We start from the raw sequence: 16,450 nt of genomic DNA on the forward strand, positions 1-16,450 counted from the left end.
AAATATTAATTTTACATAAATATAAAAGCACGCACTTACCCTGTAAATCAAGAGATTGTTCTGCGCAAATATTTCCAGATTCTGTCACCTCAAGAGATTCATCCTGAATTAATAAGAAACGCGCAATATGTGTTAATACCTATATGTCTCTATTTTATTACTGACATTCTTTAAATTAATTGCTTGTATAAATATTCTGAAGGGTAACCTTTGATAATTTCGCGCCTGACAAAAAAGTGTGAAGAATGCGCGCTTGTAATGACACATCATTTTTTTTCTCCATATTCTGAAGTATTATATTCTGGTAGGCGTGCATATCTCTCGTTAGATAAGAAAATTGTCGATACTTTTTTTTTCACATTGATAAAAAACTTATAATTTTCCGAAGCTTATATTTAACCTCGTTTGATATAATTTGCCGCAAGTCAAATTTTCATTTTACTACTTGACTCATTAATAACGTAATATCACTGACGTGATCAATAGAATGTCCATTTAATTTATTCTAATGTTTTTTAATAATAAATTATGACAAAAAAAAGAGATTCACAATAAACATGTAAATCCAAATATGTGTATATGTATAAAAATCTTTAGATTTCTATTTAATATATTATATGAAATAGATAATAGAAAATGGTATATATTATTTTTTTAAACTTATTTATGTATATCAAATTTATTAAACAAGTCTAAATAATTTATTTCATTTTTTTTCCTGAGCCTTGTTTTAGAGTAAAAAACGTGGTATATATATATATTCTCTTTGATTTATATATAACCTGGAATAACGGTTGCACATGTTGCAAGAGAAGTGGATTCTACTTTTTTTTTTGTTAGTAGGTGTGCGACGTTGAGATTGATACAATTTTTCCCAAAAGGATTTTAAACGTCAGACCTAATGGTTTGATAAAGGAGGATGATTGGCACGCGTGCAAAAGATTTTATTGTTATCGAAAGAAAAGAAATTATCGACTTTGTTTTACAAACAAAAATCCAACCGCAATTGCTAATCAAATTGCAGTTTTCATATATATAAAAAATCATAGATTATATATAGATTTAGCGCATAAAAATGGCAAGATTATATAGAGTGAGAGAGCGAGAGAGAAAGAGAGAGAGAGAGAGAGAGAGAGAAAACGAAAGCGGTGTTTCGTAAGTCAAATCGATCGCGTAAAGTGTGCGGATCACGATTTTCCGAGGTTTCTCGGTCGAAGAAACGCACCCGGGTGCATATATTCTTAGGTCGCGCGTCTCGACATTCTCCTCTTCTTTCTCCTTCTTTCGTTCGTATGCGTGCATGTGCGTGCGCTAAAATCATCGTCGTTCGTCGTTCGGTTGCGCCAACGCCAGCCGTCAGCCGTCAGCCAGTCAGCTGGCTCGCCAGCCTGCCAGCCGGCCTGTAGCCTGTCTGCTCGCTCGCTTGCTACGCAACACGCAAACGCAAGTCCAACGGCAGTCCACTTGAGTCCATCGTCCGCGAGCCTCCCGGCGCTACGTTCAGAGAGCTTACTTGTTGCTCGCGCGCAAAGAGAGAGAGAATACGGGAGAAGAAAGGTAGGAAGAAGCGGCCGCGGCCGAGGCCGAGAGAGGACGAGAGGGAAGGAAACACGGGCACGGGAAAGAAAGGGAACGCACCGGTACGCAACGCAGAGACGGATACACACGCACCGGTCGCCCGACGGCTTTCCGACATCTTCGTGTCGTTCGTGCACAGACTTTGCGAGCCTTCCGCAAGCCGGTGAGAGCGCGTCTTGATTGTAGCGCACACATGTATGTACGTATCTATGTCTGCCTTCTGCCTGCATGCTGCATGCCGTTTTCCCTCGACGGTTCGTGTCTCCCCCGAAGAGCTCTCGTGACTGGTCGCCATCATCGTCAACGGTCGACGATTGTATTCGACCAACCTCCACCGGCCGGGCAGTCTCGATCGAACGACACGGCATGGCGACCTCGTCGCGACAGCTGGAAACTGCAAACTCCTGGCCCTGGCCTTTCTAACCTAAATTCCAAACTGTCAATTTGTACGGAATTGTGCAAAGAGGAGAGACGACGAGAAAATAGCGCGTGTACGCTAATTCCTCTCTCGTTCTTTTATCTTTTCTCTTTCTCTCTCTCTCTCTCTCTCTCTCTCTCGCGCTCTTTCCTTTTTCCCTCTCCACTTTTTGACAGCTAAAAATACAATTTTTGTCGCAGAGATAGTCGCGACTACTTCGACGCCGGCGCCGGCGCCGCTGATCGTAATCTCGGTCTTTTCCGCAGACCCGAAGGTCTCCTATCCTCTTCGTAGAAATCCTTCGCGCGTTTTTGTTTCCTTCTTTGTACGTAAAAAAAAAAGACAAAAATTCTTAAAGCAAAAAGACCAGAAGTCCGGAACGATCGATACGATTTATTTTATCATCTCTCCGCGATCGAACGTGGTCAGGATTCGCGTAGTAAACACGAGCGAAGATTGATGATGACAATGATGATGCGTCACGCGAATGACACTGGTTCAATGTATTACAGCAACTGGATAAAAAAAAAAAAAAAAGAATAAACGAGCGCGACAGGTATCGAATCACTCATGGATATGAATGCGTGAACGCATACCGGGAGATCGGGTGTCGATTTATTTTTGCCGCGCGTTATCGCGTCGTATCGTTCACGCTTAATCGGAGAAACATTTTTCCCTCATATAGATATCGTAATAGCATGCATTAGAATCAATGTTTTTTTTTTTTTATTTTTGAAATAATGTAACTTTTAAACTGACATTTTTTTTTTTTACTGATATTTACAAATTTTTCGCATTTAAATTAAAATATTTCAAATTGTGCTCCAGTTAAGAATCTTCACAAAGGGAATAGTAAACTGTAAGACTTAAGAGGGGGGGGGGGCGACAATTACATAAATAAGCTGACTTATTTGTGGCTACGTTGCGCGTATGATTGGCGGTAGAGATTGAATAGATTAAGTAAACCGAGAGCGCGGAGAATGAATCTTGACGCGTAGGACGCGATCTGCGAATGATGCGTAATTATTCACAAAAAGAGAGAGAGATAGAGAGAACCGTTTTTGGATTTCGGAAGGATCAACACACGTCACACCTTTTATGGAGCTGTGCACATGTCTAATAATAAAACGAAAATTTCTGTCGTACAAAAAAGTCTTTTACTCCGCACGAGTTCGTCTCGTGGAAAAGTAACTCAATTAATTACAAATTTATATTTAGCCGGTCCAACTATATAGTTTTATTACGATGCACAAGAAAATGATGCTTCAGATGTATATCGTACGCGCGGCAGAAGAGCGTGAGTCACACTGACACATGTTGCATAAGATGTTGCGGCGCTTACGACGAGCTTATGTCTGAGATTTCGTCGAAGATTGCTTACCAATAAATTGCCAGATAACAAGATGAGATATATGTTCAATAAACAAGCGCGTTTTGTCAACCCTTAGAAATAAAAAAAAAAAAAAAAAGGTGTAGAAAAATTTAAAAAATTTTTTAAATTCTTTTACTTTTTGTTTTTCACAATTCTCTCCTTATTCGATACGTATTCCTCGTTTTTTTATTAATGGCCTTGTAATTAACTTTATCACATGGATTATTAACGCGACACGTGAACACTGAGGCGTAACGAAATTGAAGGTCGAGCAATTTTCTAAATATTCGTTATGGCCCACTGCGGCTTTGTCTATAACATTCGTTTATAAAAGCGCGCTCCTTATCGAGACATGCGTTCACTGTTGCTCAATATTTGCGGAATAATTGTGGGCGTGTTTAAATCATGATAAAGTTGTCGCGAATAGGAATCGTCATGTAAGTAGTTGTGTGTAAAACAACTCGGGTTCGCACGTTCATCATCATGTACAATGTACAATCCTGTTCATTATTATACATATATACTAATTTATTGATAATTTAGTATATATAATAAATAAATGTATAACATAATGTATGATATAAAATATATGAGAAAAAACATTTCACTCTGAGAAAATGAAAATATTAAAATGCTCTTATCGTTATATTATTTTTGTATTTCCTCGAATTGCATTATCTTCCTATATCTTTGGTATTATCATGAAACTTTATTGATAATTGCTCTTCCTGCTCTATGCTCTATCTAGTAAATATATAAAATTAATTAGTTTCTCTAGCAAATTTGCACGACATACACATACATTCCAACTCCGTGTTGTGTCGATAGATTATTTTAATTTATAATCGGTAAAAAGTCAGTTTCTCGACATACATTTTCACAAGTATGTATTCTGTTTTTAGGAAGTTCATCATGTCGCATCACATTGTTACCGTCTGCGTGGTGTGTGTACTGTGCGCCGCACACGTACCCTGCTCGGCGCATACAAATCTGTCAGCAACGGTGCGCAATTCGACAAATACCACACATCCCTCGAGTCCAAATGTACAACCACTTTCGACGTTAACAAGTTCCAAGGATACATCACGTCCATACACGGAGAGTCAAAACTCGCATCCGAATAACTTTGTTGGCAATAAACGCGACGCTGTAAGATTTCACAGTACACGATACGTTAATCGTAATAATAATAATAATAATATCCCGTTAGTCATTAATGCAATACCAAGCGCATCGCACGATGCTTACCTTGTTAAGAAGGGGATAACGGAAAACTTCAAAGGCGGCGGGAATGTACGGAATAAGCAGCCGTCGATTGTGAGCGCGGACATGTCTGTAAATTCGAGAGACGTAGAACTTTTAGAGCGACTCGCTCAAACGAAATTATTATCAAGTGTAAAACACAAATCTAGTACAGATTTACATACCAATTATAAATCTAGATTAAAAAGAGACGTAGCTGTAGATGAAATGTACTTCATGAGGAAGATTTTTGAGGCCTATGGTGACGGAACGAGTATAACTATGGAAGGTTTTGAGAAACTTGTCCGAAAACTGGGTCTATTGAGATTGTTGACCGACGCATCAGAGCTGGAAAGTGATGGCACTGAAACAAGTATGGAAAAATTAATTATATAGTAAACATTAAAAAATAACTGAGTAAACTTATCGAGAGAATCAACTTTATATGTGACAGGTAGTGGTAAGAGTTATCCCAATAAAGGCCTACATGACGCAGATAGCAACAATAACGAAGAAAGGGTAAGATATACAATATGTACAAGCTATTTATTAGAAATAACACTTAATATTTGTATGTGTTTATTTATGCAAGTCAGTTATAATTACTATGAATTATTTAATTTTGGTCTACTTTTTAAAATACACTTGTGACGATTAATACTTTTACATTTCATACTATTTTAGTGCTTAAACAGCCAAGAATTGCTGAGTACTGTCGCACAGAATATGCATTATACTTCTGCTAATAATACCACGACAATGCCCAGTTGGCTCTTCGAACGGGTCTGCCCGGCTCTTGTATATCAATTAGCGGCCGATTCCAGTTCAGAGAGGAGTGGCTGTATACGGGTACCCGAAAATTACAAACCTATCGTGTCCGTCGATAAATTTTATACAGAAGATTCAGGGCGCAATACTGTAAAAGGTATATATGTATATAAACATGAACGTACAAATGCGATGGTTAATCTTGTCTTATATATAATTTTTTTTTTCAATAAACGCAACTGTCGGTTTCACTTATTTCAGTCTGGGTATATTCAACAGTTAGTATTTTCGTAATTAGTCTTAGCGGACTGCTCGGTGTAGCAGTAATTCCGGTCATGAAAAAGGATTACTACCATCACGTACTACAGTTTCTAGTTGCGCTGGCCGTAGGTACTTTAACCGGTGATGCCCTTATTCATCTATTACCACATGCAAGTTTTTTTTTATTTTCAAGCTATCATACGTACATTTGAAACTCAAGAACAATATTTTAATAATACAATTAATCTCTTTTGCATTTTTAGGCAATGATGCCTCCTCATCATCATGAACACAATGAACATTATCATGAACACGATGATCATCATCATCATCTTGAAGAGAGCAACACTTTATTAATTAGTCACATGGAGCAACATAGCTCAAACATGTGGAAAGGATTAGTCGCTATGATGGCTCTCGTGCTCTTTTTCTTCACCGAAAAAACATTAATCATATTAGCTGAATGGCGAAAACGTCGACAACGTCGGGACAAGGTAAATCAAAGACAAACTGCTTTATTACATGTCACTTACATTTCGCATTATACATTGTAAATTAATGAAATAAAATTGTAGTTACCTACGCGTGTACGAGTAATGAGAGAGAGCGACGGGCCAAACAGTAATGTTGTTGGTGAAAAGTTATGTAAACACAAGTATTCATCATATCCGTATTGTTATGGCGAGATTGCTGCTGAAACTCAAGGTAATAGGCAAGTTTTTATATATCAAAGATAGCGCATTAATATCTCGCACCACTGACTATTGCATCTCGATCAGAAAACAGAATCGCGTCAAAATACCTGTTCTAATGGCGCGATAAAAAATAATCTCAATAAAGAAATGTACGTAGATAATCATCACAATCGTCAAATCAACCATCATGAGAGACCGCCTATTATCGAGGAAGAGAAACCGTTGACATCAAATTGTAACTCCACGAAAATCGTTACCAACGACATGGAGAAGAAACCAAAGGATGAGTGGAGATTGGATGATTCCATTAATAACGCAAAGAAAAACGCCGACGGTGCCAACGTGTCGTTAAACGAATCGGAAAGCTATACAGTCATCATACGGGAACACGAGACCAAACATCACGGCCACAGTCATTCTCATGGTACCATGTTTTTATATAAACATGATTGTTCAATATAAAATACAAGAATCGTGCAAGTAATTTAATGCACTCATACCTGGTAAAAATCCTCCAGGTCACGTACATTCGGCTCCCGAATCCATGTCCAGCGTAGCTTGGATGGTCGTTATGGGAGATGGTTTACACAATTTCACAGATGGTATGGCTATCGGTGCGGCATTCTCGGCAAACATTTCGGGTGGATTTTCCACGGCTATCGCCGTTCTTTGTCACGAGTTGCCTCACGAACTTGGTAATGTCTCTGCAAATTATCATATGATTATATGTATGTATATATATATAAATAAAATATACATGTAAAATAGTACCAATGTTTTTGTACAGGCGACTTTGCAGTGTTGTTAAGAGCGGGTATGAGCACTAAACAGGCTGTTTTTTATAATGTATTATCTTCGGTGCTCTGTCTATTCGGTATGATATTTGGAGTATTATTAGGAAGTACTCCCGCCACGACCAGCTGGATATTCGCAGCTGCCGCTGGAATATTTATATACATAGCATTAGTAGATATGGTTGGTCTTTGAAATTTCATAACAATTCATCCTGCAAATAACTCTAGAAATTTCAAAGAAAAAAAAAACGCTCTGATATAATTTATATCTTTTTTTCCTTAGATACCAGAATTATCATCGAGTCATTCCGCGGAAAGTGGTCCGCGATGGCAGTGCATTTGGCAAGGTTTAGGATTATTGACAGGCCTTGGGATTATGCTACTTATCGCCGCCTACGAGCACGATCTTAAGCACATTTTCGATAATTAGATTTATGAGTAATTTCTCTTGTAAGCATGTATCGATATACATTTCTTCTTCCTGTTACGTTCGAGTTATTATATTTTTCTTTTATTTAATCGCAATGCCTAACCGCTTTTTAGCACTTAAAAAGTTTACAATAAAAAGAAAGTTTTCTTTGATATAATTATTTCTTTTTCATCATTGATGTTTGAAAGAAAGAACGTAATAGGAAGATTTTTTCACAAATTATAAATTACAATTTAGATAGGAGAATATAATATCCGATCTTTGTCGAGAATTGTTAGTGAACGAAACAAAAGTGTCCAATTTTTCATCATTAAACAGAGTTTACTAATAATCGTATTGTCGAACACAAATTACAGGTTGAAATAATTATTTCTTAACAATCTTACCAAAAATATTTTCAACATTACAATTTTGTGAAATTAAGATAGAAATTGTAATGTGTAAAATGCAGTGAGAAATTATTTTACATTGTATTCAGATAAAATTTTGGAATTATCTAATAGCTATATAAATTATTGGTAAAAAAAACAGATGATTCTAAGAGCAACACATAGCAGATTTCCTTCTTTATGTAAAATTAATAATCATTTTAACTGAAGTTTTCATTAATTCACATAAATTTGTATTGTTAGTTATTTGGTCTATACGCAATATTGACGTAATGTTTGCAGTATTATGCTTCAGAGATGAAAGTTGTACAAATTCTGTGTAGACTACACAGATTTATATATGTGAAAATGACATTTAATTCAATATCTCCCTCATTATCAATTGTTAAATGTAGATAATGATAAATGACTATATTATTAGTTTGCAGTAAATTTGTGATAATTTTGCATAACATACTAAATAATGTATTAATGTATGTATATATACTGTATTCCAGATTATTCACTGCCAGTAAATTTACGTCGCATACACTATAGATTTTTAGTACTGGCAGTCAATATCAAAATGCAGCCTATACACATATACATTAAAATAATATATATATATATGTATATCACTATACATTTATATCTACATTATCGTGAGAATCTATCATCACAGTTTAAGTAATAAAGTCATATGGTAAGAAATTTTTTTTCATCTTATCTTTTTATGAAAAAGAAGAGAAAAGTGCTGTGTAGTCTGAATAGAGTTGCCTGCCGAGTCAATATTGCTTAAAAAAGATATCTCATACATGACAATATTTCAAATTTACTTTTATGTAATTTTTAAATTTACCACACATGAGTGTTATTTTCACCAAATACTAATAATAATGATAATAATAATTAATGATAATAATAACGATAATTATACATTAATGATAATTTTATACATTGTGTATTAAAATACTGAAAAAATTCAATTTTTCTAATATATTGACACTTTGATTTTATAATCATCAAGATCTTATGCATATTGGAATACAATTAAAATGTAAAAATCATCATAAAAAGAATTATATGTTGCTATGATATATTGACTTTTTAAAAATTATTACTATTCTGTCGAAATTCCATCCATATATATTTTTTAATAAGTTTATACAAGTTCCTCTTATATATTGTTTGCGTATATCTATAGCATTAATATATTATACATATTCAATAATGAGATATTGTGGTTATTTTTATAGGAAATGTAAAAATGTAAAAAGTGTTCTCTTTTGCAATTTTGTTTGTACACAACTGCCACAGTTAAATTGGATTGCTTAAATGTTATTGATAGCACAAGTTGCATTTTATTAAATTAAAAGAAAGCTTAGATGATTTTGTTAATACTAATCAAATGTGTGTTTTTTACCTGTGTAACACTTGAATAATCAGATAACAGATTAATATCTTAAGTATTCCCGAGTATTAATAACATAAAAATGGGGTATATTTCATATGATGAAAATGATTAAGAGAAGAGAACTCATCTATAGAAAATAGAAAGTTGATTATTTTATTTAAATATTAATAAAAATAAAAAATTAGTTTGTTTTTGATTTTCTAAATTAAAAGATCACATTAAAGATATATTTTTTTTGTACAATCTTATTATAAGTTGTGAAATTTATATTGTACAATAGAGTATGAATTATTTTCATAACTCTCGAGTTTCTTAATCATATTTACCAATATATTAATTTAAATCAATATTGATATTTCAATATTTTCAACTATTAAAATAATTAAACACGTTAAAATTTTTTATACTATCCACGCATAATCTCTTTCTAATTTTCTCAGTTTATGTACAGATATTCATAATTAACAGTATTCTATATAAATGATTACATGTGAAAATAAATTATACCGTTATTGTTGAAAATATTCTGCATTCGAGTGAGGAAATTTCGAAATATTATCATACGAGTACGGTAGACAAGGAAAAGTAAATTATCCATATTTTTAATTTTTTTAAATTTCAATCGAGCAACGATAAATTATCAGACGTCGCAATTTGAAAATCACAGAAAAATATTTTGTCATACAGTAACGAAATCGTCCCGATCACTCATCTGCGCCGATAAACTGAACGCGGTGTCCGTACTAGTCTCGCTGTTCAAACTTTCATTTGTAAACGAAGGTTTTACATTAGCCGAGTCGTTCATTTCTCTCATCAATCCCGCCATATCGTCATCGGGATCGATTTCTTGCGCCTCGCCCACCACATCAATCTCCATCGATTGATTGTCAATCATCGACACTTTCTTCATCGTAGGCTTCTCCTCTTCAAACTATAAAATAAATTATGTATAAAATATATTCGGACATAATTTGTTTTAAATAATCATAGAGATATTCAATTAATCATTATGTACCTTCATAGGCTCAAGTTTGCAAGACGACGGTAAGTTCATATGAAAGACACAGTTAGAATCGAAAATAACGGGCACAGGTTCGTGACACTCTATATCTGCCCGTACTGCTCCGCACGCTTTGAATAAAACTTGATGTTGGTCCTGTTGTGATCAGCGATGAAACAAAAATAGATTAAAACTCCATACAATTACACATAATTATATACGATCCTTTCTAAAATATAATAAATATATACGCATGCGTATATGTACCTTTAGAATATGTTTGCGACAATGTTTAGCTGACGGAAGAGTTCTTTCGCCGCATTTCACACCACCTTCAGTAAACACACACTTGGACATATTTGGCAGTTTCTGAGTTGGCTCAGTTACCTGAAGTGTATTATTTTATTATTATTTTTTTGTTACATAATTAATTTAGATACTAATAATGACATTCACATCGCGCAATGTTACCTGTGCGCGACGTTCTAATGATTTCCTGTAAAGTATTGCTTCAGCACCACTCCGTCTGTGATAGCGATTTAAAGCTTTCAACTTTTCGTAAAGTTTCTTCTCTTTCGCAGTCTCTTTGGTCTGATCATGTATACTACCTATATATTTTTTAAATATAGGTAAATATAATTTTTTTTATTTATTGAAAAATGTGATAAAATTCTAATATCATTTGAGGCTTACTTACAAAACGTTTCCTTTTCTTTCTTCAGAGCAAGCATATATTTTCGTCTCTTCTCCTTCAATATATATTGTAATCTTCTAAATTGATCAATGTAAAGGGATTGAAGCCTGATCAATTTTTCCCTCGCGATATAAACTACTTCTTCCGCGGTAAAAATACCGGCGTGCCTTAAAAAATTGATACTAACAATTGGGAGAGTAAGCAGTATCTTATCTTTGCGCAAAGCACGACTACAACGAAATTATATGAAAACAAACACGCGCGTTTTTTGTTTTAAGAAATAATATAAGAACCATATGAAAAATTTAGTAGGATTATAATAACGCAAGCTTGTTAGAGAAATTATATATATAAAATAAAAATTATAACAATCAATCTTGATCACATAAATATGCTGTTATATACACAAATATATATGTAGATAACAATCTTTGGTAATTTATAAGGTTCTCTCTACTTAAAAAAAAAAAAAAAAAAAAAAAATTAAAACATCTTAATCTTTCAATTTTGAAAGGTTTTTAATTTAAAACCAGAAAGACTGTAATTTTTTAATAAAATAACAGTGAAATTAAAAAATTTTAAATTAATAATAAGGCTTAAAAATTATTGCAATCTGACATTAAAACAACAGAAACATCTTGGATAGATATAACATTTGTAATGGATAAAAATCAAATGCATAATCAATAAAATTTATAAATAGGCCCTGAGATATTTATGCATATAAACAATAAAAATCAAAAACAAACAATCTTTGTGGAAATTGCACAAGCTAAAGCATGCTAGCAGATATTTTAATATGACACTGTAATTTTAAAAATAGCTAGCATATGCAGTGGAGAGACATAGCATGTACTTACTTTAGAGGATCCTCTTGTGGGCTATGTAAGCTTTCATTGTCGCTGTCATCAAGATAAACTCCTCTTAGAGTATCATTGACAACTGTAGGTTCGACGTCGCTCTCTGACGAACTGGCATAATCTAAGATGTCACTCCCACTCGCATTTACTCTGTAAGCATCAACTTCGGCTGAAAACAATAACTTGTTGATGTTTTCATTTAAGTTTGCAACTTTTAGCAAAGCATGCAAAATTATAGAATGAACAAATTTTTATAATTAGAGAAATTTTATCACACAAACTCTGAAAATATTATAAAGAGCAAGTGTAAAGTACTTGGGTAAATGTAGTATAAAGGGTAAAGAAAGTGAGTAAAGTCTCTTTCTGAGAATGAACGAATAAAGGAAATCTCAATAGAGTTAAAAAATCAAAGTATAAATATAAAGAAATATAATAAAGATAATTTAAAATCATGTGATGCTCACTGAAAGGATCCAAAGCTCTGATTTTCCCTCCTTCGTCTTCCGTATCTTCAGCACTAGAATCGATGGGCTTGGCATAATGACTTAAATTAAGCAGTAACATCTCAGGTGTTTGCGGTAAAGAGCGTCGTGACATTGATTTAATTCGTGTAATTTGCGCTTTTCGAGAATGTTCACTGCAGTATCTGTGAAAATTAAATGTGCAGTTATTAATTTTTCTAAAAAAAAATTGATAATTTATAATTTTATACAATACATTGATTAAAAATCACTCTCCGAGAAATGTATAGTATATCTAATAAAATTCTACTTTTCCATGAAAGCTGCAAGTTACACATTTCTCGAAACTAGAACTCGGACTGAGTTTTCAGATCATGGATACAACTTTATTCAAAACATTTGATAATTCCAATTATTTTCTCTTTCCTTAAGATTTGAGTTAGCAATGTTTTTTGGTGTGTGTGTATATATATATATATATATATATATATTTATACTTATACTACATACAATATTTACTTACGAGATATCCCTTCTATCTAATTTTGGGGCTGGATTCTGACATTTCCTTCCATTGGTATTATATACAAAAGTACACTGTTTGTAAGGTGCATTTGAATCTTCGAGAATATGCTTAGCGCAATACGAGTATCCCTCAAGGGATGGTTGTGTGCATTCGTAGGATGAATAGAGACAACTTTGGATCTGTTTTGGACGCTTTGTAATTGTTGTTGCAGTAGACGTAGGCATTGTAGGCTTTGGTATCCGAAACATACCTTGTTACTGTAATAAAATAAAATATAAATCAATTCTGAATTAGTAAAATCTGATTTATAAACAACTAGATGCGAGAAAAAAACTTTTAAACATAATTTTATCTTTTATCTCAAAACAAAGTAATCGTAATATGTATTTGGCTGTGTTTTACTAATATATTCTATAAATTGTACAGAACAAACTCTATGAATTATGTAAGTTCTCACAATTGCTTTATTCATTCAATGTATTCAAAATATTTCTAATAATCAGTGAAAATTGTTTATAATATAAGCAAATATAGAGGTAAAGATAAAACGTACAAAAAAATGTCAGATCAAGGTTTGGTATATTTTTTTTTTTTCAATTAGAAAAATTGAAAGTTGTATTTTAATGGAAGGAAAACTATAATTATAATTATAATTAAATACTTTATAAGATGTGCAGCTTTAATCTTCTAAAGTTGACATTTAATTTGTCAAATTATATTATTTAATTCCTCTTGTTAACAAGAGTGTTATATAAATACTTTTTATCTCTATTTTACCTTTATCTTTACCAATTACAATAAACAATTTTGATTGGCATCATTTTTATTTTGGAGATAAAAGTAAGAACACATGGAAAGGTAGTGTGGGAACCAACTTGACACCTTGCTAGCTTTTTTCACATAATTTATGCAATATGTTGCCATATCAAATCATAATAAATATTCTTCAATAAATTATTGTAATAATAATTATTGTAATAATAAATGGATTAATGAGATTATCAATTATATTACAATTATGTGACCATTTATTCAATCGGTATAATTGTATTTTCGAGAAAAGTGCTTTGTGTAATTATCCCTCTCTCTGTAATCTATCAAATTAAAAGCTACGAAAAATTACAGAAAATTCTAAATAATTATGCGTCGAAAAATATGAATATATAAATATTCCTGATAATAATGAAAATTAAAAAGTACGTCCGCCATCTTACCGAAATGTCGAAGAAGACGTACATATTTCTTTTTCGACAAAAAGATTTTCAAACTTCTTGGAAATAAAAACGTGAGGGGGGAGGGAGGGAAGGAAAGGGTTTCATTATCTCTCACATTCCTCGGAATACATAGAGATAACACACAGCACGCAGCCGTTTCGCTCCGCCCTGTTTCGTCCTGACTAATATTTTCAATACAAATGGAAACTTACAATGTTTCAGATAAAGATGATATTCAAGAATATTGGACGGTATAATATCAAGGTTCGAGATAATATACGTCTCGTAGCCAGCGAACTATCGACATCGGACACCGAATCCATAGAAATCAAAATCAACGACTAACGACCAACGTCCAACGTTGCGCCTATTAAGGGGCCTTTTCATGCTGACGCTCGACGCTCATTTTTGGCGTCAAAACAGATCACGTGATCAAAATTGACGAATTGGTATTTTTATTTTTGGTCACGTGATGTCTTTTGACGCTGAAAATGGGCGTCGAGCGTCAGCATGAAAAGGCACCTTTATACAAGTTACAAGGCCAGTGACAGAGTGACAGCGGGAGACTAGAGAGCCTGATTATAGGCGGGAGACGGGAGTCGGGTGGGGGGAGGGGGGAGAAAGAGTGACGGAAGGAAGAGGGCAAACCGGGCAAACGATTCTAAGGAGTGGGGGTATCCCATCAGCCGAAAAGGACAGATATATAATGGTGGGCTAGTTTTCTTTGTCTCAGCGATTCACTGATTAGTTAGAATTATTATAAAATCTTGGCTAAAAAGAGACGGAGATCCAACCACTGCTATATGCGTCTCCCTCTAATTTCCTGACACAATGTTTTTTACTTGAAACAGGGAAGGCTCGCTCCAGTACGTTATAGAGCTCAGTGTCCAAAGCATGCTTTTTATTTTCTGTCTTGACAATTATAAAAGACATAGGAAACGCGCAATCTGTATATTGTACGTTTATGAAAGTTACATGTAAAGAAAAGAAAGATCGGCAAAAGACGAAGCAATGCAATGAATCAAATTGGCGCCAAAAATATGTTATAATTTTATTCTCTTTCGAATAATTTTTATACTTTATTTAGAGTTTTCGGAACGTGCGCAAATATACTTTTCTATTTTCTAAATATTCCTGTCTATTTGATGTTTATAAATGTTTCGAAGCATTCGTTTTTTTTATCAAGGAACAATTGATTAAATCAAACGATTCTAAGCAAAATACATTTCTTTGACAAATTGCTATGAATATATACATATATATGTGTATTATATAAAAAAAAATATATATATATATATACTTATATGTACATACCAAACAAGGATTGTGTAGTATCACTTTTGCGAACGAAAATTTTTCGCAAGAATTCAAGAATCAAGGCTCAGGTAGATTCAACAAGAAATAAATGATGCGTCGTCTGTACTTTTGTTGTTGGAAAACCTCTACCTAGCTTTTTCTTTTTTTCCCGATTTCAATAGATTTCAAACCTGACAAAATAACAGATTATTGTAGAAAAAGGAATGGAAAACAATAAAAGTATGGACAATGAATAAAGTACTATTGTATATATATATATATAGTAAAAGCCTTTTGTAAATCAATCGGAACAAATTCATTTATCTTTTGAAACTCTGCTTTCATAAATCTTCCCAGCAATTCGTCAAAGAGAAAGCAAGAATAAATTTAAATAAAAAATACGTCTTTTCGAATATATACATTTATTACTAGGTGTTAAATTTAATTCGTGCTCATTATTAACAATAAAGTACATAGCGATATTTCCTTGATGAAAAAATCTACATAAATCGAAAAATTCTCCAAAGAATTTTTTTTCTACGATTTAACGAAAGATTTCTTAAATAAATTTTACAATTAGTTCTTTAGACGAACTTAGGAGTGTGTTTTTACACATATTTTAATACATATGCATGCAGAGTAGGCCTTCATAATGATAAATTGTGGCAAGCTATTTTCTCTTATCATTAAAGAAAACTTTCAAGGTTTTCCTGATCCTCTGCGACGAGAATAGGCCAGGTAAAAGCTGTTGAGAAGAAGATAAAATTCATTAAAATTAATCTTTGTGAGAAAAATTGTTTTTTTTTTTTTTATTTTCTAGTTTCTATAGCTTAAATCTAAACTTTCACAAAGTTTATGTTCTATAGCTAAAGGCCTTATTCGGTTAATCAGTCTTGAGACAGACGATCGCAAATAATTTTTTATTAATTTTGAGAAACTTTTTTATATAATAACATTTATTGCAATGGGAGATAAAGCAAGCACTCTATAATAAAGTCAGATGTGTTTGCAGAAAAAAATTATAGAAAATCGAGTGAAAAGATAAACCAATCACGCGAC

At 33.2% G+C, this 16,450-nt stretch overlaps 2 protein-coding genes across 9 annotated transcripts; one reads left to right on the forward strand and one right to left on the reverse strand.

Annotated features, from left to right (window-relative positions):
• Positions 1-1,605: 1,605 nt before the first annotated feature.
• On the forward strand, positions 1,606-9,069 carry LOC140672305 (zinc transporter foi). Of its 6 annotated transcripts, none has more exons than XM_072904345.1 (11): positions 1,606-1,777; positions 4,271-4,983; positions 5,065-5,129; positions 5,295-5,535; positions 5,640-5,809; positions 5,903-6,133; positions 6,215-6,344; positions 6,492-6,758; positions 6,853-7,029; positions 7,122-7,309; positions 7,412-9,064. In XM_072904345.1, coding segments are annotated over exons 1-11 (2,331 nt in total). In that variant the 5' UTR covers positions 1,606-1,775; the 3' UTR covers positions 7,559-9,064. The 6 variants fall into 6 exon arrangements, with proteins under 6 accessions (XP_072760446.1, XP_072760447.1, XP_072760449.1 ...); XM_072904346.1 differs by having other exon boundaries at positions 1,606-1,773; XM_072904348.1 differs by having other exon boundaries at positions 1,611-1,741; positions 7,412-9,063.
• A 399-nt stretch (positions 9,070-9,468) lies between these two features.
• Positions 9,469-14,474, reverse strand: Dgt1 (KAT8 regulatory NSL complex subunit dim gamma-tubulin 1). 3 transcript variants are annotated; one of them, XM_072904351.1, is made up of 9 exons: positions 14,308-14,474; positions 12,879-13,138; positions 12,359-12,540; positions 11,895-12,063; positions 11,038-11,216; positions 10,812-10,948; positions 10,608-10,727; positions 10,356-10,496; positions 9,469-10,271 (listed from the first exon to the last, which is right to left on the reverse strand). In XM_072904351.1, the coding sequence occupies exons 2-9, from the start codon at positions 13,127-13,129 to the stop codon at positions 10,020-10,022; spliced, it is 1,431 nt and encodes a 476-aa protein (XP_072760452.1). In that variant the 5' UTR covers positions 13,130-13,138; positions 14,308-14,474; the 3' UTR covers positions 9,469-10,019. The 3 variants fall into 3 exon arrangements, with proteins under 3 accessions (XP_072760452.1, XP_072760454.1, XP_072760453.1); XM_072904353.1 differs by having other exon boundaries at positions 11,038-11,201; positions 14,308-14,471; XM_072904352.1 differs by lacking the exon at positions 14,308-14,474 and adding an exon at positions 14,096-14,247.
• Between the last annotated feature and the right edge of the window lie 1,976 nt (positions 14,475-16,450).

This window comes from Anoplolepis gracilipes, chromosome 13 (genome assembly GCF_047496725.1).
Source record: "Anoplolepis gracilipes chromosome 13, ASM4749672v1, whole genome shotgun sequence".
Taxonomy (NCBI): domain Eukaryota; kingdom Metazoa; phylum Arthropoda; class Insecta; order Hymenoptera; family Formicidae; genus Anoplolepis; species Anoplolepis gracilipes.